The 23,960-nt window shown below is 44.7% G+C and overlaps 1 protein-coding gene across 4 annotated transcripts in view; it reads left to right on the forward strand.

Moving 5' to 3' along the window:
- The first annotated feature begins 4,098 nt into the window (after window positions 1-4,098).
- Window positions 4,099-23,960, forward strand: part of Pdpk1 (3-phosphoinositide dependent protein kinase 1) — a 62,339-nt gene continuing 42,477 nt past the window's right edge. The window contains exon 1 of one of the 4 annotated variants that reach the window (XM_051181258.1): window positions 4,099-4,201. Coding sequence is in view for 1 of the 4 variants with exons in the window: in XM_051181256.1 (XP_051037213.1) it covers window positions 12,282-12,305 (24 nt within the window). In the remaining 3 variants the exon portion in view is untranslated. Of the gene's footprint in view, window positions 4,202-12,145; window positions 12,306-12,659; window positions 12,809-23,960 lie in introns of those variants that run through there. The other 3 variants (XM_051181256.1, XM_051181259.1, XM_051181260.1) reach the window with 3 other exon arrangements.

Genomic DNA, 23,960 nt, shown 5'->3' on the forward strand with positions numbered 1-23,960 from the left:
ACCTTGGGATAGAGGGTTGCAAACATGTCACAGATCACTTGTATATAGGTCCCAAACAGTATATGGGAACTGTTTTCAGGCCAAGGTTTGAAAAATATTTAAAGAAAGAGAAAAAGAAAACTAGGCAAACAGAATAAAACACTCTTAGACCTTCTACTGTTTGAGAGCAAGAGCCTGGAGAGAACAGTTGGTAGGCAGGGGCATTGTCAACCCAAGAAAGCTATCATGAGGTTTCCCAGCCTCAGCTGAGGGAAAGGCAAGCAAGAGAGCCTGGATCTGCCCCATTGCCACACCCCTCCACTTAACAAAAGATAGGGAGAGCATGAGTCACATCAGGACGCACCAGCCCTTGGAAGCCTCCCTCTGATGGTGGAAGGTCTCACTCCCAAACTCTTCGTGAATGTTGACTCATTCCACCCATCTACCAGAAACCTCCTTTTTCAGATGAGGGAATCAGGTACTTGCTTACTGCTGCTGGACAGTCCTGAGGACCAGGACTCAGTGTGGAGGCTAAAGGTAATAGTAAAGAGCTAGTTTAACATGCATATAAGGTCCTGGGTTCCATTTCAGTACAGAACTTGCCCTGATCTGCCCAGATCAGCTTCACTGGATTGGTGCTGCTGCTCTGGGTAGACATCAAGGGGAACTCAGGAGTTAGCTGTTTGGGGCTACCCAGAAATATGATGGGAACTAGCACTGGGAAGGTTTTGAGGTGGAAGGAACATCCTCAACAGAAGACAGAGGCAAGCAGGCTTACATGTTATAGTATTCCTGGGAGCAGAGTCAGTGGCTCTGAAGCTGCTCTAGGGATTTGGATTATTAGACTTTTTTTTTTTTTTTTTTTTTTTTTTTTTTTAGGGGGGTGGTTTCAAGACAGGGTTTCTGTGTCCTGGAATTTGCTCTTTAGATGAGGCTGGCCTTGAACTCAGAGATCCTCCTGCTTTTGCTTGATTAAAGGGATACACACTACCACCTGCCTGGATTATTATTTTTATTAAAAAAACAGCTGGAGAGATAGATGGCTCAGTTTTTAAGAGCACTTACTATTTTTGCTGGAACCTGTGTTCAAGTCCAGCATCCACATCAGGTGGCTTGCAACTAAGTGACTAGCTTCAGGGGGAGACCGTGAGGGCACCTGCATATCCTCCACACAGACATGCACGTGTACATGTAATTAAAAATAGTAAAAACAAATCGTAAACTGGGTGGCAGTGGCACACCCCTTTAGTCCTAGCACTTGGGAAGCAGAGGCAAGAGGATCTCTGAGTTCAAGGCCTGACTGGTCTACAAAGCAAATTCCAGGATAGCTAGGACTGTTACACAGAGAAACCCTGTTTTGAAAAACTAAGTAAATAATAAAGGACAAAACAAATCTTACAAAATTATAAAATTGCTCAGCTTACATAGTTGTGCATGCTTGTAGTTTCCTGGAAGGTAGAGGCGGGAGGACCGGGAGGTCAAGGTTCTCCTCAACCATATATCAAGTTGGAGGCCAGCCTAGGTTGCAGAGGCAGAGGCAGGCAGATGGATCTCTGTGAGTTAGAGGCCAGCTTGGTCTACAAAGTGAGTTCCAGGATAGCCAGGGCTGTGTAGAGGGACCTTGTCTTAATATTTATTTATTTATTTATTTATTTATTTTGAGACAGGGTTTCTCTGTGTAGCTTTGGAGCTTGTCCTGGAACTCACTCTGTCCTGCCTCTGTCCCCGGCATGCTGGGATTAAAGGCATGTGCTACCACTGTCCAGCATTTTTAAAAATTCTATGTATGTTCACTCATGTGCATCCATGTGTCCAAGGCGGCCAGAAGAGAATGTCAGACCTCCTGGAGCACGGGATGGGTGCTGAAAACAGCACTCAGGTTCTTGAATACTCAGCCATCTCTCTGGTCCCTTAACTATTTAAAAGATTTATCTTTATGTATACATGTGTATGTATGTACGTTGTATGTAAGTATGTGCACATGAGTGCATGTGCCAGTGGAGGCTGGAAGCCTGGACCCTCCTGGGAGCTGTAGCTAGTGGTTGTGAGCTGCCTGGTATAGACGCTGGGAACTGAACTCTGGTCCTTTATTAAGAGCAGTGCTTTTAACCTCTGAGCCAGTTCTCCAGCCAACTTTACCAACCATTCTTTTATTTACTTAAGATTTTATTTGGTGGGTATGGGTGTTTCGCCTGCATTCATGTCTGTGCACCACCACATAAGTGCAGTACCCAGGAAGGAATTGGATCCCTTGGGGGGCTATTAGGTGCCATGTAGGTGATGGGAATTGAACCAGTACCCTCTGGGAGAATGGCCAGTGCTCTTAACCAACTGCAGCCCCACTTTAACCACTCTTGCGTGTGCAGTTCAGTAACTAAGTACCCTCATGTTGTTGCGCAGTCATCACCCCCATCATCTCAGGAACTATTACTTTCCAGACATAATCTGTTATTGCCATTAGTCTCCTACCACAACCACACTCTGCCCTGTCAATGGCTCCGAGCTGGAGGGCTAGTCACAGAGAGGTGTGCCGGTTACTTCAGTCTGGGACTTCTGGGGCACCGATGCCGCCCAGCTGTTAACAGTTGGTGCCGCATCAGGCATGCCTGTGGTATGGGTGTGGGCTGGGGGACAGCCACTCCCTGAGGTCAGCTGAGTCACGGTAGTGGTAAGGTGCTAAACAGGTTGGGAGCCAGTGCTCCTGAGACAGCTGGCTGGCGGAGGCGGACGCTTTTATCCAGTTTACCCGGGAGGCAAATGCTTGAGTACTGAGAAGCGCACGGGTGCCATCTGGCGGCTGGCGCTAGTCAGCAGCTTGAGGGACTCAGAGGATCTCGGTTTCGAGTCCCGAGCCTGACGATCCTTTTACCTCCGGTGTCGCGGCAAGAGCTAGTTTCAGAACTTCCTCCAAAGCCACAGAGAAACCCTGTCTCGAAACAAATGATCTCAAGGCCGATCTCAAGGCCGGCTGGTAATTCGTGGAGAGGGGTCGTCTGTGACAGAGATTACCCGCAGGTGTGGCATGTGACGGTAACCACCTGGGCAGGAACTAGGAGGTTGCAGAAAGTGGTTCAGCTCAGCCGGTGTGTGCTGCAGGGTGCTGCGGAGGCCACGCCCACGGCTGGGCCAATCGTAATGTTCTTCGCAGTCCAAGGCACCCAGCTGTAGGACGCTTGAAACCCTTGGACCCAGCTAAAGGAGCAAAAGTGGGCAGAATCCACACGTAGGCTCAGTCAGCACGCGTGCAGCATCGAGCACAACGTTCGGAACCACTGAATCCTTTCCTCTCCTTCAGTGTGTGTGTGTGTGTGGGGGGGGTGTCCCTTGGCTCGCCCTCTGAAGTGCCCCGGTGGCTTTTGTAAGGAGTACAGTGAAGGGCTTCAGCCCGACCAGTCTTTCCTCTATACCCGCTGCCAGGGTGGCACGCTTGTTTTACTGAGCCAGATTGCACTTTTCTTTTAGTAGTTCGGCAACTCTTTTGTCAAATTGAACACTCTAAGTGTAGTTTTCCATGGGACCCCTTGTCTGAGGAGAGGCAGCTAGCCTGGCCGGCAGACAGGTGCGTGGAGTTGCCCACGAGAGGTCTGCAGTCCACTATGGTAGCAGTAATTCAGCCCTACACAAGCTTTCAGACCTCTCAACTATGACTGTGGGGTCTGGTTTTGTTTTGTTTTGGGGGAGTGATGGTCAGGCACTCTTATATAGCACAGCCTATTCTCAAGCTTGCCATGTATGGGAGGCTGGCCTTGGACTCTTATCCTCCTGCTTCTGCCTCACAGAGTGTTAGGATTAAAGACATAGGCTGTCATGCTCAATCAGTTCCAGCAGCATCTTTGTGCAGGCTGGAGAAACCTGAGCCTAACCATTCATCCAGGACACTCCTGGGCTTCTAACTCCAAAACATCATGAGGTCATGTTTTGGGGGCAATATGTTACACAGTAGAAAGTACTTAACAGTCCAGATAGGATATGTTGATTGGTTTCTTGCCTGTGAACCCGTTTTCTTACACCATGAGGGCTAGTTGAAGAGAGACACCTACCAGCCCCTTCGAAGGTGATTCCCATTATCCTCTTGCCCTTCCATGACCTCATAATGTCACCCCAAGCCACAACATATCCAATTGGCTCAGGGATACTCTGCTTACACAAGAGAGTCAGGGCACAGAAGGGACAGTCAGCTCCTCTCCTTTACCTCGGGAACCAATGAATTGTATTAGAGCAGGTAAGACCACCTCCCTTCCTGTCCATTGTGTTGGGGTGGGCAGCCAGACTCTACCTACACAAATGTCTTGTCTTTGCAGAGGTAAGAGGAGCTACCTGGACAAGGGTGGCTTGGGTCTTGCCTGTTAGCTTCCAGGAACTGTCACCTGCTCAGTTGCCTTTAAAAGGTGTGTGTGTGTGTGTGTGTGTGTGTGTGTGTGTGTGTACCCTCACAGGCCAAAGGTATCAGACTTCCCTGGAGCTAGTTATAGGCAGTTGTGAGCAGCCTGGTGGGGGTACTTGTAGCAGGCTTTCTTTCACTGCCAGCCCCCCCCCATGATGACAAGGAGACTTACTGTAAATTTTAAATACTTGGCCTTAGCTTATACTTATAGCAGGAGGAAAAAATCCACTATTTCCTTCCTTGTGACAGGTGTTCACGCTGTGACCAAAGCTGGCCTTGAACTTGAGATCCTCCTTCTTTAGCCATCAGAATGCTAAATTAAAGGCGTGTGTCTCCACATCTTATTTTTGCCTCTATGAGAACAAACCTTGGACCTCATGCACTTTAGTCACTCTGCCACTGTCCTGCATCTCCCAGCAGCACACCTCACTTTAAATGGAGATTTAAACATTTTACATATACGTATGTGATGTGTATGCTGAAGCCTGTATGTGGTAGTTAGAGGACAACTTTTAGAAGTTCTTTTATCATATGGGTCCCAGGGATTGAACTGGTTATAAGGCTTTGTAGTATGTGTCTTTACCTGCTGAGCCATTGTTGGATTTTAAATTTTGTAATTTTTTTTCACTTTTATCAAGACAGGGTTTCTCTGTGTAACAGCCCTGCCTGTCCTGGAATTCATTCTGTAGACCAGGCTGACCTCAGACTAAGAGACCTGCCAGTCTCTGTCTTCTGAGTGCTGGGATTAAAAGTGTGCACCACCACTGCCTGGCAACTTTTTTATTCTTTAACTTGCTTCTTTCTTATTATTTTTTTTAAAAAAAATTGGTTGACTTTTTCAAAGACCAGGCTGCTCTGAACTCAACAATGATGCTTGCCTCTGCTTCCCTAGTGCTGGGGATTAAAAGCCTGCACCACCACACCTGGTTTAGCTTGCTTCTTGAACTTTACTTTTTTTCTGTTAGGACTTTGCTCTGTTCCTTGTAGTCAGTGCACACGATCTCCAGGATCAATAGAAGGTTGTTAGTATGTGTATGCATATGGAGGCCTGAAGTTGACATTGGGTGTCTTCCTTGGTGGCTCCCAAGTTTTATTGATGCAGGATCTCTCAAACAATAGGCTAGGCTAGCTAGCTGCTTGCCTCAAGAATCTCCAGTTGCTACCTGAGTGTTGAGTACTTGCCTCACTATTAAGTGGGTTCACAAGATCCAAATTCTAGTCCTCAGGCTTGTGTGACAAGGGCTGTATCCACTGAGTCATTTCATCCTCCCTGTTTTAGCTCTTTTTTATTTTTGTGGTACTGGGGATTAAACAGAGCCTCATACATAGTAGGCAAGCACTCAACCTTTGAACTACATTCCGAGCCCTCATCATTAATTCTCTAAAATTTATTTTTATGAACATTGGTTGGTGTTTCGCTTACACATATGTCTGTGTGAGGGTGTCAAATCCTTTGGAATTGAAGTTAAAGACAGTTGTGAGCTGCCATGTGGGTACTGGGAATTGAACCTGGGTCCTCCAGAAGTATAGCCAATGTTCTTAACTACTGAGCCATCTCTCCAGTCCCTCTCATTGTTATTTCACAATCCCCCAGCCAGGCATTGGTGGCACAGGCCTTTAATCACAGCACTTGGAAGGCAGAGGCAGGCAGATCTCTGGGAGTTTGAGGCCAGCCAAATCTACAGATCTAGTTCCAGAACAGACTCCAAAGCAATACAGAGAAATACTGTCTTGAAAAAACCAAACCACGAGGGCTGGAGAGATGGCTCAGAGGTTAAGAACACTGACTGCCCTTTCAGAGGACCTGAATTCAATTCCCAGCAACCATATGGTGGCTCACAACCATCTATCATGAGATCTGGTGTCCTCTTCTGGTGTGTAGGCAAATATGCAGACAGAACACTGTATATGTAATAAAAATAAGTAAAATAAAATTAAAAAAAGTGGTGATTGTGTTTAAGACTGCAGGTTATATTTAAAAAAAAAAAACCAAACCAAATGAAAAAACAAAACAAAAAAAAAAACAAAACAAAAACTAAAACAAAACAAACAAAAAACCAATCCCTTGTAACAAACAAGACATTGCTTTTTTAAAAAAATATGTTTTGATTTGTCTTTCTTTCCTTTCTTTTTTTCAAGACAGTATTTTCCCTTGTAGCCCTGGCTATCCTGGAACTAATTCTGAAGACCAGGCTGGCCTTGAACTCAGGGTTGGTGATTCTCCTGCCTCAGCCTCCTGAGTACTGGAATTACAGAAGTTAGTCACCATACCCAGCTCCATTTCATCAATTTTGATTTGTGTCAGTAGATATAAGATCAAACAGTGGGTCTGGAGAGATGGCTCAGCAATTTAAATTTAAAGCATTGTCTGCTCTTCTTCAGGACCAGGTTCAATTCCCAGCAGCCAATGACAACTTAAACCATCTTTAACTCTAGTTCCAGGGGATCTGATACTCTCTTCTGACCTTCTTGGGCACTCACACAAATAGTGCTCAGACACACATGCAGGCAAATTACCCATACACATAGATTTTAAAATGAAAAAAAAAAAAAAAAGATCAAATAGTTCTAAAAAGGCTGTGATAAAATCAGTAACCTCTCCATCTTCCTGCTTTTTATGTCCATCTTTCTTAATAGTATCTTTATATCCTGAGTCATCATTTGTGGTTATATATTGCTTTTGTGCTGAATACCCTACCACAGCTCCAGCCACATGTCAAGAGAGTCTGATGATTCAGGGTTGAGTCAGTATCTGTTCATGTCTGTAAATATCACACACAGCAGAAGAGGCACAAAAAAAAAAAAAAAAAAAAAAAAAAAAAAGCTTAACTGTGGTTCTGCTGTCTGCTGTCTTTCTTGTCTTTCTAGGAGAGTCTTTGGTTGTTCTGTACCTGTCTGTCTCCCCCCCCACCCAGCCACCCCCACCCCCGTAGTTTTTCACCTCTATGTCAGCTTCTCAATTCAACTTTCTATGTGTTGAGAACCTACCTTTGTAAGTATTTTTCTGGAGTATTCAGGAAGCCTGTGTACCATGGTCTGGGTGCTTCCTGCCCACAGCTCTGACCTTGGCTTTTCTCCATTTAAACTTTTACCTCCTCCTGATGCACTTCTGCAACTCCATTGACCTGATTTTCTTCCTTCCCCACAAGACTTACTATCCCCCCCTTTTTTGTATGTTTGTTTTCGAGATAGGATTTTTCCTCCTTTTAACAGCCCTGGCTGTCTTGGAACTTTCTTTGTAGACAGGCTGGCCTCCAACTCACAGAGATCTGCCTGTCTCTGCCTCCCAAGTGCTGGGATTAAAGGCGTTGTGTCATCACTGCCCGGCCACTTATTATCTCCTATTATGCTATAAAATTTGCTTATTGGGCTTGCTGTCTCTCTTCCTCCACTCCTGTATTAGTACCAGAAATCCACAGGAAAACTTTTTGTGTTTTGTTCACTGGTGGTAAAATTACCAAGCACAGTGCTTGGCACATGGGAGGCTCAATGATTGTTGAAAGGACAAATAGGACCTGGGACCTCCCTACACTCTATCCCTGTGTATCCTTTGTCTCTTCCATGCCTCTCATATATTCTTTCTTGGTTTGTCCCTTTATTTGCTTTTGGTGGAACACATTCTTCAGTAACTTTCTGAATGGAGTATGATCTCTCTCTCTCTCCCTCTCCCCCATGAGTCTATGTATATATCAATATTCAGTGGTTACTGTAGAGTCTGGTGAATTGTTTTATGGATAAAATGGTAGTGAATATTAGCCATCCATTTCACAAGGCTATAGAGGGACCTAAGAAAGATTAATGTATAAAATGGTCAGTATTCTCTCAAAATAAGCAAGACCCAAATAAAATTGAAAGGACTGGGAGGTAGTTGATCAGAGTTGGCTGAGTTGGGCACGAGAATTGGCTGGGTCTGGGTTTGAACCATTCATTCTGTGACCTAGCTCTGTAAAAGAGTGATCACTGCAGCTTGCCCCCACCCCTACCCCTATTTCCTAACATGGCTAGTACCTGCTGCTCACAGGGTCATTAAGTGTTGAAAGCTGACACTCTGCTCTGACTGTGTGGCAGAATAAACAATGCAGAATAGTGATGGCAAAGTCTTCAAAAGTGTATGCTGGCAAGAGCTCTGTTACCCCCCCCCCCCAACTTGTCTTTGTGTATTCTTAGGATGAGAGTGTAACCTGAAATGTCTATTGTGGAACATGGCAGGTGATTTAGCAGCAGTGAACTTCAGTTTGACCCACTAATTTCATAGGCTACAAATTTATACAAGAAAGCAAGTAAGGGTGTGCCTGGATTTTGGAGTAGGCCTGGTTCATGAGAACAAAACAAAACTGGAAACCATTTAACTATGTTAATAGAGATTTATCAATATGTGAATCTATAAACATCCCATCTGTAAATGGAATGTTCCTCCAATGGAGACCTCTCTGCAGCTGAGGTGTATGGCAACCAGGAGAGCCATACAGGATGCAGGGTGATAGTATTGAGTGCAAAAGGAAGGCTGGGCCAGGCCACACCAGCAAGGGTAGAATAAGACTTCTGAGCACTAGGGGTTATAGTCACCTGTTACTTTACATCAACTGTCCCCACTGTGTGTGTGTGTGTGTGTGTGTGTGTGTGTGTGTGTGTATGTCAGGGGACAGCCTCAGGTGTTGGTCCTTATCTTCCACCATGTTTGACATAGGGTTTCTTCCTTGTTTATTTTTAGTTTTTAAGTTTGAGACAGAGTCTTACTATGTAACCTTGGCTGGCTTGGAACTCACTGTAGAGAACAGGCTGGCCTGGAACTCACAGAAACTTATTCTAGGTCTGGAGAAATGGCAGAAGTTAAGAGCATGTATTGTTCTTGTTCTGAGCATCCACTTGTTAATCACAACCATTTTCAGTTCCAGGGGATTTGATAGTTTCTTCTGACCTCTTTGGGTACTAAGCACACATATGGTACATAAACAGGTATACATGAAAGAAAAACATACAACATAAAAATAAATAAATCTAATAAAAATTTAAGAAACTTATTGTGTGTTTATGATGAGGGGCATACTTGTATCATGGTACATTTGTGGAGTCAGTTATTACCTATCTTGACTTAGGTTGAGTTAAACTCAGGTCGTTAGGCTTGCACAACAATTATTTTACCTGCTGAGTTATATCAGGTCTGTTCAGGGTCTGGGATAACCTGCTCACATGCTTCCATGGATTCTGTTGTCACAGGAATACTGAGTTTACAGATGAGCTTAGTTGTGGCGGGCTTAACATGGACTCTGAGGATCCAAATTCAGGTGTTCATACCTTTAGAGCAAGTACTTTATCCACTGAACCATCTCTTGGCCTGTTTTTTTTTTTTTTTTTTTTTTTTTTTTTTTTTTTTTGAGACAGGTTTCAGCCTTGGCTATCCTGGAAGTCTATGTAGACCTGGCTGGCCTTGAACTCAAAGAGATCTGCCTGCCTCTGCCTTCCAAGTGCTGGGATCAGAGGCATGCACCACCACCATCTGGCCTGTTAGTAATTTTTAAGGCCTATAAATGTATGACAGACATGGAGAAAGGGTAGCTATGGGCTGTATATCTAGGGATTGGCATACAGGTCCTAGAATGTGGATGCCTAGGTCTCCATTATGGCACTTCAAACTGTAGAATTGCCACTCCTGTGCCTCAGTTTCCTCATGTGAAAATTGGGACAACAATATTAGGGATGCTCTAGAATAAATGAGATCTAAGATGAAAATTCCCCACTTACAGTCAATATGAAGTAGCTGTTAATGGTCATTACTGCTTGTTTAGTAATTCATTCTGCTTACATGGGATTATTAATTTATGCCAAGAATATTGGCTGTTCTATATCATCTAAAAATTTTTCAGACAAAAGTCTTGCTATATTGCTCATGTTGGCTTTGAACTCCTGGACTCAAATGATTCTCCTACCAGGTTAGAAGTCTCTACAAGTATACTCCACTTCATCTGACTTTAAACCATTTTTTTTGAGTGGGGCAAGTAGTAGTATAATTTTTAGAAACCTACTGAGTTTGGTTAGTGCTGTCTATGTGTGAATGTGTATGGTGTCATCCACTTGAGCAAGGACAACCTTCAATGGCCACACCCCAAAGAAAAAAGGCTCTTCCCCAGCAGCTATCAGTTAGTTGTCAAAAAACTACTCAGATAGGTTTGGGGCCTTGTGAGGTCGTCTCCTGTCTATATTGGTGTTGTGACTGGCTTGACCTTGTGCAGGTAACGACATCAGCTGTGACTTCATCAATGCCATGGGCACCCATGTTCAGGAAACAACATTTCTCAGCATTCTTCCCCCATTTTACAACTCAGACATTCTTTCCTTTTCTCTTTCTCAACGTTCCCAAAGCCTTATTTAGAAGGGGAATGACATAGATGCCCCTTTACTTTTGTTTGAGACAGGGTTTCTCTGAGTAGACCTGGCAGCCCTGGAATTCACTTTGTAGATCAGGCTTACCTCAAACTCAGAGATCCACCTGCCTCTGCCTCCTGAGTGCTGGGGTAAAAGGTGTGCACCACCACTGTCTGGCTCTAGATGTCCCATTTAAGGCTGAACATGCAGTTATTTTCAGCCGACTTCAAATGACTTTTAAAAATAAGGACAGATATCTGGAGGGGGTAGTACATGCCTGTAATCCAAGCAGTAGGGGAGCAAAGGGAGGAAATTGAAGGCAGGCCTGTTCTGCATAGTGAGGTCCAGGTTAGCCAGGGCTACACACTGAGACCTGCTCAAAACCACCACAAAACAAAGGTGGTAAGAGGTAGGGGTGTATTTGGACATCTTAATTTAGAGATAACCTAGCAGGTGTGAGGTCCTGAGTTCAATTCCCAAAACTGAAAAAATGGGCAAAGGTGGGAAGATGGCTCAGTAAAATGCCTGCTATGAAAATATGAAGTTCTGAATTTGGATCCTCAGTACTCATGTAAAAGCTGGAGATGGTGGGCATGTCTGTAATTTCATCCCCGGAAAAGCGGAGACAGGAGGATCCTGCACCTCACGGCGCCAGCCAGCCTAGAAGAATTAGCAAGCTCCAGATGGAGAATAGTATTGAAGACAGCAGCATTCACACACAAGCGGACATACACTATACACAAAGCACAAAAAGTTATATTTTTAAGTAAAGATTGTAAAATTTGTTTCATTTCATCACAATTAAAAAAAACAACGTTGTATTAGTGACAGGTAAAGCAGGGTGTGGTGGCTGAGACAGAAAGATTGCTGCGAGTATGAGGCCAGTCTGGAGTACATAGTGAGATCCTGTTGAGGGAAAATGAACTAAAAAGAATAAAAGCAAGCTCACAAAAACATCCGAAAAGCAAAAGGTCACCCACCAAAATCTAGGCACAGTTTCCGAGGCTGTCAGTGGCAGCACGGCTTGTTTTTTTGAATAATAGGATAGCCCAATCTCTCTCCCGGACCACTCGAGCTGTGAATCAAAGAAATTCAAGTAGTTCAGGCAGCGAGTTCAAACTCAGTCTTGTCGCTGCCCCAGGCGTGACCTTGGCCAGCTGGCCGCCAAGCCTCAGTTTACCTGACAGGGAACACGGATGACAGCTCGGCGCTCCAGACCGGCCCCTCCTCGCCGCCTTGGATTGGCTCGCTCGGTCTCCCTCTACAGGCGCTCCAGGACCCAACCCGGAAATGCGGCTCCCGGGCGGGGGCGGGGCACTCACGGCCGCGGCGAGTGATAGTGATACTGACCAATGGATACAGGCAGCGGCGACTGCGTCGCGGAAGTTCCACCCAGCGTCGCGCGGGGGCGGGGTGGCGCTGGGGGCGGCAGGCAGCGGGGCGGGCGCAGGATGAGGGCGGCCATTGCTGGGGCTCCGCCGCGGGGAGGAGGACGCTGAGGAGGCGCCGAGCAGCGCAACGCTGCGGGGGAGGCGCCCGCGCCGACGCGGGGCTCATGGCCAGGACCACCAGCCAGCTGGTGAGCGCGTGGCGGCTGTAGGGCGCGCCGGTCCGTTACCCGGGAGCGTGGCGGTCGCTCGGGTTCTGCTAGGCGAGGTGGGGCGGCCCGGTGCCGCGGGCCGGGCGGCGCCTCACCTGCGGCTGGCCGGCGAGCTGGACTACTGGCGCCGTTCGAGGGTGCTTCTTGGCTGCGGCGGGGAGCGCGGGCTCCGGCTCCGGCTGGCGGAGGCAGCGGGGGCGCTGACAGGGCGAAGAGGGCGGGGGAGGCCGGGAGGTGTCACCCAACCGGGCGGGGTGGAAGTGCCTGGAAAGTTTGTTTTCGGCTCCGCGCAGCCTGGAGCCGAGCCTCTGGGCTTACCTTGAGGTCTTGCCTGCGGAGGAGAAGCCTCCGGCCTTTACCTGAAGGATGGTCTCGGGACGCAGGAGATGTGAGTTTCTGCTTGTAACACCTGATGCTGGCGGCTCCTCTCCAGATTCTTGGTCAGCGGGCCATTTCGGTACTGTGTTTCTGCGCTCAGTGAGGTGGGAAGCCCTGGGAGGCCGGGCTTAGAGGCCCCAGTGAGGGCAGCCTAAGTTTGACAGGGAGGAGGGGTTGGGGGGGGAACCCCCAACCACTTGTTGGGTGAAATGTTACTGTTTTCTCTGTGTCAAAAGTATCTATAGTTGTCTTGCATTTTCTGTTAAGTTTTAGAGTTTTTAGGATCAAGGTAGATCAGCATGTCTACCTTGCATGATGTATGAAGTGGGTGATGAAATGATGTCAGATGCCTAGCAAAATTTGATTCAGAAGGCAGACCCCCTTGGGCTAGGGCTGGAGTTCAGTGGTGGTTTGCTTGCCTTGTACGTACAGAGAGAGCTCTTGGGTTCGATCCTTACCCCTACCTTCTTTGTGGGTGGGGTGGGGTCGAAGGGGGTTGTGGGTCTCTTTACTCAGGTGGACCCAAGAAACTCACTTGATGCATTATGGTGTAGGAGGCGGCTGTGCTTTTGAATGTTTTTGGAGGGTCATGAGCCTCTTTGAGAATCTGAAAGTGTGGGCTCCCTTTGAGAAGCATGCACAGCTGCTCTAAATTTTGTTGCTACTGGAGGCTCTTGAGCCGTCTGCAGCTCATCTGTGGACTTCCAAGTTATAAACTTCCATTGTGGAGATGGGTGGTAATTAATCCAAGTTCTAAAAGGAGGAGGACCTATTGAGAAAAATGGTGAAAGGCAAAAGGGTGTTGCGACACTTGTGTCTTTACCCCGGGGTGTTTGGGCTAGCACACAAAAAATGAAAAAAGTTGGAGTGACAGTATTGTGGATGCTATAAAGTGAACTTTTACACAGTGATGCTGTTGCAGTGTATAAGGTGCGTATTTGATGGGTGTCTATGTGAAGAGAAAAAGTGTTTTCTCACATGATCTTGGCACTTCCATGATGGGCATTTGATATATACAATTTTCTTCTCATCAGGCATTCTTTTCAGTGTTAAAAGCATTGAAATCTGTTGAGCAGGAGAGAATTACAGAGTCAACGATAGAATTCTCTGTAAATAAATGAGAAGAACTAGGTCTTGCATAATTGTCATCTAGAGCCTCCAACATGTGAGAATATGCCTTGTTTCCTGTTAGGAATGACAGTGTTGGCTCCTGTGATGGGTTTTAATCTGAGGACTGGAAGATGAACTTTAACCTGGCATGCTGACACTCTCAATTAACTTTCCTCAAAGCCTTTTCCCTTTACACTTGTAAAGCCAACAGTATGACCTGAGGCTGTGGAAATAGGACTAGCTCAGTCTGCTGTAAAGGTGGACCAGAGGTTTTAAGTACCATTTATTGAGTTCTTACTTCAAGGCAGATAATTTAGATTTGTACTTCATTCATATTGTGTTGTGAGGTAGATATTGTTCCCATTTTACAGGTGAGGAAACTAATAAGATAAGAGAGGTCAAGTTTCCCATTTTACAGGTGAGGAAACTAATAAGATAAGAGAGGTCAAGTTTCCCATTTTACAGGTGAGGAAACTAATAAGATAAGAGAGGTCAAGTACACAACTCATAAGTAACATTGGATTTGGACAGAAAATCCAGAGTCACTGTCAAGTGAGGGTCTCCCAGGGGCTCTGTGGGCAGCTTAGGGTGTGAGGAAGTCCTCAGTGCCACTGCCCAAGATGTCTTCCTGGAGCTTGAGCCTCCTAAGTATATTAATTGTGCCATGTTGGAGGAAGAGGAACATTATATTTCTTTGGGTAGATGACTGTGTTCTTTGAAATGGGACCTGGAGCCCATTTCAGTTGTATCCTGTCAGAAAACATCTGCTTAGAAGAAGCTGTGTGCTCTGCTGGGGTGAGGCTTAAAGCCTCTCCACACCCCTTTGGAAAAAGAGATGTGGTTTGGTCAGAGGGAATTGAGAATTTAAGGTGCTTTAGATTTCCCAAGGGTGCTGCATCTGTCAGGGAAATTTAGAAAGCATGCAAAAAAGTGGCTTCAGATTATAAAATTACCCACAATTTTTTTTTTTTTTTAAATTAAGGATCTCACTAAATAGTTGATAGTTGGCCTGGAGCTTGCTATGTAACCAGAGATTTACCTGCTTGTTTCCCTTGTGATGGGATTAAAGAGGTGTGCCACAATCAGACCTTGATCCCCCCCCCCCCCCCAGGGTTTGCCTGTGTAGCCTTAGCTGCTTTGTCTGCCTCTGCCTCCCCAAGTGCTGGGACTAACGGTGTGCACCATCACTTCTTGGCTGTTTTGTTTTTTTAAGATTTATTTATTATGTATACAGTGTTCTGTCTGCATATATGCCTGCAGGTCAGAGAGGGCACCATGTCTTGTTACAGATGATTGTGAGACATCATGTAGTCTGGGAATTGAACTCAGGACCTCTGAAAGACCAGCTAGTGTTCTTAACCCCTGAGCCATCTCTCTAGTTCCCCCTCCCCCCTTTTTAAAAACAGATTTATTTTTAGCTGAATGTGGTGACACACACTAGGGCTACACAGAAAATTCCTGTATCAAAAAATCAAAATTGTTTTTATTTTATGTGCAAGTGTACATGTCTGTATACACATCATGTGTGTGCAGTGCCCTTGGAGGCCAGAAGAGGGTGTCAGATCCTCTTGAAATATAGTTACAGATGATTGCTAGCCACCATATGTGTGCTGGGAACCTGACCCCTGTCCTCTGCAAGAGCAAAAAGTGCTCTTAATTGCAGAGCCGTCTCCAGCCCTCTCTGCCACATTTCTTTTGTGCTTAGTTGCTTTGCCTGTTTTGGAACAGGATGCATTTTTAACTCCGTTGATGACCCTGAAGGCAAGACAAAGTTCCCCATAAAAGATGGAACCAAGGGCTTGTTTTATGTTTCTTTCCAAAACAGGTGTGTGTGTGTGTGTGTGTGTGTGTGTGTGTGTGTGTGTAAATCCCATGTGTTTGTGGTTGTCCTCAAAGGCCAGGAGAGGGTCTTAGATCCCCTGGAGCTTGAGTTACAGGTGGTTATAAGCCACCTGATATAGATGCTAGGGAAAAGCAGGAAGTACTCTTAACCTCTGAGAACTTTTTAAAAAAATGTTTCTGACATGGATTTTATGAGGAGGATATTATCTAAGCTAGCAGCTGTCTGCAGAGATACAGGGCTGAAGGCAGGTCTGGGTCTAGGCTTCTTTCAGAACAGTTTTGGGGAAGAGGAATGGATGTCTCCTAGGTTTTCAGCCTTACCTGTACTTGAGCTGGAGTTGAGTGCTCCTCGGCAGCTGATTGACCCCGATAGGCTTGAGAGATGGCATGTAAATGACAAGCTGGAAGTGCTATAGAGATGAGGCTGTCTGAGGTCATCTGTTTGGAGAATAGTCCTCAGAATGTGTTTTTCCTCTTCTCAAGTAGTGTCTTTTGTGGAGTGGACAGGGGATCCCGTGTGGTTTTTTTTAGTTCTGTGAGGACAGCAAATCTTTGCAGAGGAACAGTGGTACAGAAATGACTCCCTCAGCAGGTGCAAGTGTGCCTGTCTGTGGGATGACAGGTGGCAATGGGGTATGTGGTGCAGTTGTTTTGAAGGCAGGTTCAAAGGGCAAGTCAATGGGGGAGGAAGTGTTGTGTGGAAACTGTAAGTTTGGGACATGTATCAGTCAGATCTTCTCAGTCATGCATTCTTCTGTGACTGGATCACATTGTTCACTTGTTTGGTGTGATGCCAGGCCTTTTTAAAGTTACTTGAATGTGGTGAACAGGTTGTATGTTATGTCTCCAGCTGTTAGATCAGAGGCAGTAAGCACTTTCTTAGAGTCATAGGGATGTGTTCTCTCTATAATGAGAAAGGACTGTTTGGGTTTTGCTTTGGTACCTGACTTTTGTTTGCATTTATATAGTCATAGAAAGTCTGTTTAGTTTTCTAGAACGTTAAAGTTGATTTTCTTTTCACTATAAGAAATTGCAAGTTGTTTTAAATGTGTTAAGAAAGATACTTAAAGAGCTGGAGAGATATTTCTGCAATTAAAAACACTGGCTGCTCTTCAGAGGACCTGGGTTCTATTCCTAGCACCCACATGGCAGCCCACAACCATCAGTTCTAGGGAGTCTAAAGTCTTTTTCTGGCCTTTTTGGGCAGCAGGTACACAAGTAGCTCATCAACTTACAAGTTGGCAAAACACTTAAAAAATGTTTTTTAATCTTTGTGGGGGGGGAGAAAGGAAGGCTGGGTGGTGGTGGTGCACATCTTTAGTCCTAGCACTTCAGGGAGGCAGAGGTCAGCCTGATCTACAGAGTGAGTTCCAGAATAGCCAGGGCTAAACACATACACACACAAAACAAACAAACAAAAAAAACCCAAAGTAAAAAAAAAAAAAAAAACAGAAAACAAAAACAAACAACAAAAAAAGGGATACTGAATTTGTCAGGTATGGTGGTTCATGCTTATAGTCCTAGCTACTTGGAAGGCTGAGTCAGGAGAATTCTTGATTCACAAGTTTAAGGAAAGCCTGGGCAACATAATGAGAGGGCCTGTCTTTTAAGAAACAAAAGCAGCTACTCAATTTGTTATAAAGAATTGGCTTTTAAAATATTTATTTATTTTTAAATATTTATTATCTATTGAGAAAGAATCTCATGTGCAGCCCTGGCTGGCCTGGAGCTTATTATATATCAGGCTGGCCTAGAACTCAGAGATTCACTCTGAATGATGAGATTTAAAGGTGTGCAATACCACACCTGATCCTTTCTTTCCCTTTTCCCTTTTAAAGATAGGATCTCATATAGTGGGCTGGCCTCAACATAGTATGTAGTTGAAGATGACCTTGAACTTGGTCCTTCTGCCTCTACTTTCCAAGTGCTAGGGTTACAGGTTTGTGCCTGCCTACATTGGGAAGGATTTGATTCCTTATCAAGGTGCCTGATTCAGGGTTGTGTTTTTAGGTTGCTGGATTATACAGAGGCCACAAAAGCTAGAAAAGCCAGTACTAAAGGTTCTGCTCACTACTGAACATGAATATGTGGTTTCTGCCTACAGTTTTGTCAAGAGGCCAGTTGAAGGTGGGCAAATGGTTTTTGTGTGGTCTGGTGATTTCTCTCATTTCACAGAGAGATCAGTACCCTCTGGTGCCAGTCTGTTTCAAGTCATTTTCATTCTGAAGGGAGTCATAGTACAGATCTTGTTTGAAAGTCTGTCTAGATGCCAAGGATGTTTCCTTTGGAGGTGTATGGAGAAACTACACCTGGTCTTCCCACTTCAGGGGCCTCAGATCTCAGCAGGTTTTGGTCAAAACGCACTCCTCCAGAAACGTAGCTTTTACAGTGAGATTAAAATCTTTTTCTTTAACTGTTTTTCTCTTTTGAAGTTTGAGTTTATTGCAGTAGGAAGGAGGTGTAGCTCTAGGTGGCTGTATAATGGATACTTTCAGAGAAGGCTGGTAATATTTTTCAGAGAAGATTCCCCGAGAGTCTCACCAAGTGCTTTGACCTGCAAAAGAAATGTGAGAAGGAACTGGATGCTGATGATACAAGCCTTTAATCCCAGCACTGGGAGACAGAGGCAGGCAGATCTCTGTGAGTTGAGATCAGACTGGTCTACAGAGTGAGTTCCAGGACAGCCAGGGCTATACAGAGAAACCCTATCTTGAAAAGAGAGAGATGGAAAGAAAATATGAGAAGGGGCTTGAACTGATTTTTAGTTTTTTTCTTGATGTTTATGGGAAACCTAAGTGACTATTTTATCTTCTGAACCTTGCTGTGGAACCTTAGTCCTAGGTGTGGCACCTGTGCACCTTTCTCTGGATTGGAGGGAGGCTGTAGTTTACTCAGGGTTGCTGTCCCTTGCATGTTATCATGCATGTGTTTGCCTACTGCCGCCTTTGTGTCCTTGTTGCCCTTTCCTTCTTGCTTCTCCCTTTCTTGGTTAAGGAACATATTCCAATGACTTGCTGGTTGGGCCCTCTCCTCCCCTCTCCTGGTTTGTCATTTTGTTTCTCCCAATGGCTGTGCCTCAGCGCCCCCCACCCCCATACCTGGGCAAATGTCCAGGATGTTTGTGGCTGCCAGGTTCTTAGTGGTCTCTGGTCTTTTTCATGTTCTTCCTCTTTGCTTGAAGAAATTCCCCTCTGTGGAAGGCCCCTCATGTACATTTCTCATGGCTTGTACAGCCTTGTCTGATCAGTCTGCTTCATGGTGGCTGCCCTTTTCCCCAAGCGTTGGTTCTATACCACATTTGTTCTATGTTCTGTGTCTGCTTCTCTAAGAGAAACTCTCTTGTATCCTTGGCTTTCAGCCTCTAGGTGACTCCTGTTCTTCTTTTCTCTCAGTCACTCCTCTTGATTTTTTTTTTTTTTCTTTTATCATTTCTCTAGAGTAATCTACCCTTGTACTTTGAGACAGAGTCACCTGGGGCTTTCCAATTAGATTGACTGGCAGCAAGACCCTGGATCCACATGTCAGTACTTCTTGAGTACTGAGATAACAAGGGACTCACCACCACACTCAGCTTTTTATGTGGATTCTGGGAATTGAACTCAGGTCCTTTGCATGACAAGCAGTTTACTGATTTATCTCCCCAGCCTCTCTCTTTCTCTTTTTTTTCCCCCTTTCCTTCTCCCATCCCTTTTCTTCCTTCTATCCCCCTCCTCATTCCCCTTCTTTTGGTTTTTTGGTTTTTTGAGACAGGGTTTCTCTGTGTAGCCCTGGATATCTTGGAACTTGCTCATAGAGTTCCTCAGCCTCCTGAGTGCTGGGATTAAAGGAGTGCGCCACTTACCGCGCCCAGCTCCCCTTTTGTGCATGTATAATGAATACATGTGTATTTACATTTGTATGTGTATATGTGCCTATGTGTGGAATGGGAGGTTTGCTTTTTTTTTGGGGGGGGCAAGAATGACTGGCCAGTGCTGAGATTATAGGAATACACTACTATGCCTGGCATTTTACTTGGTTGCCAGGGATCTGACTCATGTCATCGCCTCATATAACAGCACCTTACCCACCAAGCTATCTTCCCAGCTATCTACCATATTTTTTGTTTTTGTTTTTTGAGACAGGGTTTCTTTGCATAGCTTTGGCTGTCCTGGAACTCACTCTTATAGACCAGGCTGGCCTTGAACTCACAGAGATCTGCTTGCCTCTGCCACCTTCATGGGTGTGTTACCACCTCCTGCTGACTTTAGTTTTGAAGAGCAATGATCAATCAGGTACTGTTGGATGCCCACTGTTGGTATATGTGTCTTTATGATTAGGTTGGGGTTATGGGTCTTGAGAAGAATACATGGGATTAAGTATCATTTCCATTGTATTACATCAAGGGTGTGTTCTGTCAAAGTGATAAGTTAGGAGTTGAATTCTGGCACACATTAGTATTAGAGCATTACTGAAGATCATAAATGAAGAGAAATGGCATTTTAGCCTGTTTTTTCAAATTTCTCCATTGAAAAGAGATATGACTAGGTATTTGCATAACTGAAAGAACATTTGATTGTATTGAAATTTAAAAGTAATGTGATGGCAGGTGATACCTTGCACTGTCTGTACAGAGGGTTTGGGTTTTTTGTTCCTTGAATGTGGGAGGTTAGCATTGGGTCAGCTGCATCTGAACAGAGTTTTGGCTGCAGTGATATTAGGTACATGCCCTTGGTGGACAGTGCTTGAAAGCCCAACTCTGGGACTGAGAGAGATGTATGTTCTGCTTAGAACATCAATGCAAAATTTGCCCCCATATGGCTCTCATGATAGGTCAAGTCCATATCAGTCTTTGTAACTCCCTTCCTCAAAATAAGAGTGTCCTGGACCTGTAGAGCCACACCCCAAAGAACTAGATTTGAGTTAGATCTAGAACTAAATTCTGAGCCACCAGATGACATGGTGGTTTTAGTACCTTTCTGTCATCTTGATTGTTGGTTTTTTGTTTCTTTCCCCTATTCCCCAGGAATTTATCTGATCCTTGAAAAGTGTTTCAAAGCTGCTATTGTTTAATTAATTTGTATACTAAAGTGCTCCCTAGGAAGTTCTGACCATCAAATGTTAGATAAAAATCTAGATTAACTGGATTTACCACTGAGCAACAGTGTGATGAGCTGAAGCTACAGCCTTAGTAGGAGGTGTGGCTGGATCACTATCCTCACAACTGCATCTTCAGTTTTTATAGAAGAGCCATAGAGATGCCAGTGCACTCTCCATACTCCCATAGAAAGACCAGTTCCCTTAAAGCCCTTAGGATTGGTTTACCCTGTATCCCCTGAAGCTACTGTCCTTAACAGTATAGGGCTTGCTCTGTACTCTCCTACATTGGGCAGGGTCCAAAAGGTCTTTTTCCTGGGCTTGGCTTGGTTCTGATTTCCAGGGCAAGTTCTGTGGTAGCAAGAGGAGTAAATGGTCAGTGGGTGGGTGTAGTCACCTACAGAACTCCAGCTACATTCCCAGGATACTTGTGCTGTTGGTTGTTCTGATGGAAGGGTGGCAGTGGTGGTTGTGTCCTAGCACTTAAGTTTCAAAGCAGCCCACTTTAGTTCAGAGTTTTCTGCTGTGTGCCCATGCATGATGTGCAGTGAGTGGATGCTGAGAGCCCCATCATCCTAGGCAGGTGATGCCATATGTCAGAGCTAGCATTTTAACACTGGCTGTTGCATAGTACCATCACATGGACTTTTACTTTAGATACTGATGGGTATAGAACCACCTTGGGAGAATTGCTTGAGTCCTGGCTTTGTTCAAACCTTCCTTAGGAAGGCATCCAGATTCTAGACAAGTTGGAATCTTAGAAGCATGATAGCTTGCTCATTCCTGACCTAACTGCTGTTTTCTAACTTCCCATTGAATATGGGAAGTTAGCCATCTTATGTCTCCTCCGAGTGGACTATGGCTTATTCTGGACCCAGATAGAGAAAATGTATTGCTTCTTCTGTGCACCATTGCAGAAATCCATAGCATCTAATTGCATGTTTTTGTTTTTGTTTTTTTTTTTTTTCTATTATCAACTAATTTTGTTTGCTACGCTTTGACATTTTTCTTTCATGGGTTTTTCATTGATCCAAATTACAGTCTTTTACTGATTTTATGTATATAGCTGATTATTATCAGATACAGTTTTTAAAATGTATATCTAAATATAGATTTTATTTATGGATTCCTTTTACTCTTAGTTTAAAAAGAAAGAAAGCCAGCCCGTTTGCCTCATGGTCTAAGTTTTTGTTTTAGGGCTTAACTTATCCTGTGCAGATGCTGTTGGCATTAAGTACTTTGTCTGGATCAGAAGGGCAAGGGAGGGGTCTGGTGGATAGTTTAAAGTACTGGTCATGAACAAAGTGGACTCCATGCTCCTGGCCTGAAAAAAATCTTGGGTAAGAAACATTTCTGTTTAGGAGATGACTTGCTTGGTGTTTGTTTCTCGTGAGGCTGGCTAACTGCCAACTGTCCCATGGCCTGAAGAAAAAGGTCAACAGTCTGGTATTGCAGGTGGTTTATAACCGGAAAGAATGGTGTTCTGTCAGAAAGGTTCAGCCTTCTTGGAGCTGCTCTAGAGGGTCTGTTGGAAAGACCAAGTCCTCAAGGTGGACCCACTGGGTAGAGAGGGACATCCCAAGGAAGAGAGGGAAGGATAGTTTGGTTTGCCTGAGCAGAGACATGGCCAAGAGTGGATGAAGTTTCTAGTTGGAAGAACTGTTGTATGCAGGTTGGGAAGGCCAGGCAAACCTTACTGTTACTTAGCTTGTTTGCATAGAGACTTTATTTTCAGACTCACATCATTCAACAGTGTAAGCCAATGAAGTTGGTCATGTTAAGAAATGTATACTGGGGCTGGATGGTGGTGGTGCACGCCTTTAATCCCGGCACTCTGGAGGCAGAGGCAGGTGGATGTCTGAGGTTGAGGCCAGCCTGGTCCACAGAGTGAGTTCCAGGACAGCCATAGAGAAACCCTGTCTCTAAAGACCTCCCCCCCCACCACCAAAAAAAGAAAAATTATACTAAACCTTTTTTCTTTTTTAAGTATATTATTTCAGTATATTAGCCCAAAGCGTTTTCACTCTAAATTTGTATGAAGCTATCAAGATAGTTTCCACACAAGTCATTATTTTATGCATGTGTGTTTGATTCCCAGAATGGCATCTAAAGGTTGAGAGAACAGAATCCACAAAGTTATGCTCTGATCTCCACATGTATTCTTTGGCATGTCCACCCCTGCTGCACATACACCACATAAATAGAAATTAAAAATAAGTAGGGATGGGCATCGGAGTGCTTAATCTCAGCAGGGCGGCAGAGGCAGACAGATCTCTGTAGACTCAAGAGATATGGTTTATACATATCAAGTTCCAGGACAACCAGGGCTGCAAGAAACTGTCTCAAAAAAATAAGTGAGTAAACTTTATTTTGAAATACTTAAGAGTTATAATAAACACCTCCCACTCATCTTGCCTAATGTGGACACCTTTCCAGACCCCATTGTTAGCATAGGGCAGCACTACTGATGGAACTTAGGGCATATTTTGGATCCTAGGTTACCATATTGCATTTAGCTGTGATGTCTCCTCTACCTCTCTGATCCTGAGACTTTCCTTATTTTTCATGACTTTTTATTCTTTTTAGGAGAATATTGGTCAGGTATTTTATAGAATATCCTATAATTTGAATTTGCCTTCCTTTCTTCCTTCATTCCTTCCTTTCTTAATGTTTATGAGTATTTTGTATGCATGTATGTCTGCACACCAGAAGAAGGCATCAGATCCACTATAGACGGTTATAAGCTACCATGTTGTTGTTTGGAATTTAACTCAGGACCTCTAGAAGAACAACAGAGCAACCAGTTGTAGTGTGATGTTTTATTTTCTTGGCTTTGTGGGGGTATCACCCAGCTCCCAAATAAATCACACACGGAGGCTTATTCTTAGTTATAAGTGCCTGGTTTTAGCTTGGCTTGTTTCTTGCAAGGTCTTCTTAAATTATCCCATCTATTGTTGGTCTTAGGACTTTTGTCTTTCTCTGTTTCTGTATACCTTTTCTTTCCTTCTTACTCCGTGTCTTGGGGGGGGGGGTGTAGCTGGGTGGCTGACCCCTGAAGTCCTCCTCCCTCCTTTCTTGTTCCCAGATCTCCTTTCTCCCAAATTTCTCTTATAGTTCTCTCTGCCTGCCAGCCCAGCCTGTTCTTCTCTCCTGCCTCACTATTGGTCATTCAACTTTTTATTAAGATCATCAGGTGTTTTAGACAGGCACAGTAACTCAGCTTCATTGAGG

The sequence above is a fragment of the Phodopus roborovskii genome, unplaced genomic scaffold, assembly GCF_943737965.1.
Source record: "Phodopus roborovskii unplaced genomic scaffold, PHOROB, whole genome shotgun sequence".
Taxonomy (NCBI): Eukaryota; Metazoa; Chordata; class Mammalia; order Rodentia; family Cricetidae; genus Phodopus; species Phodopus roborovskii.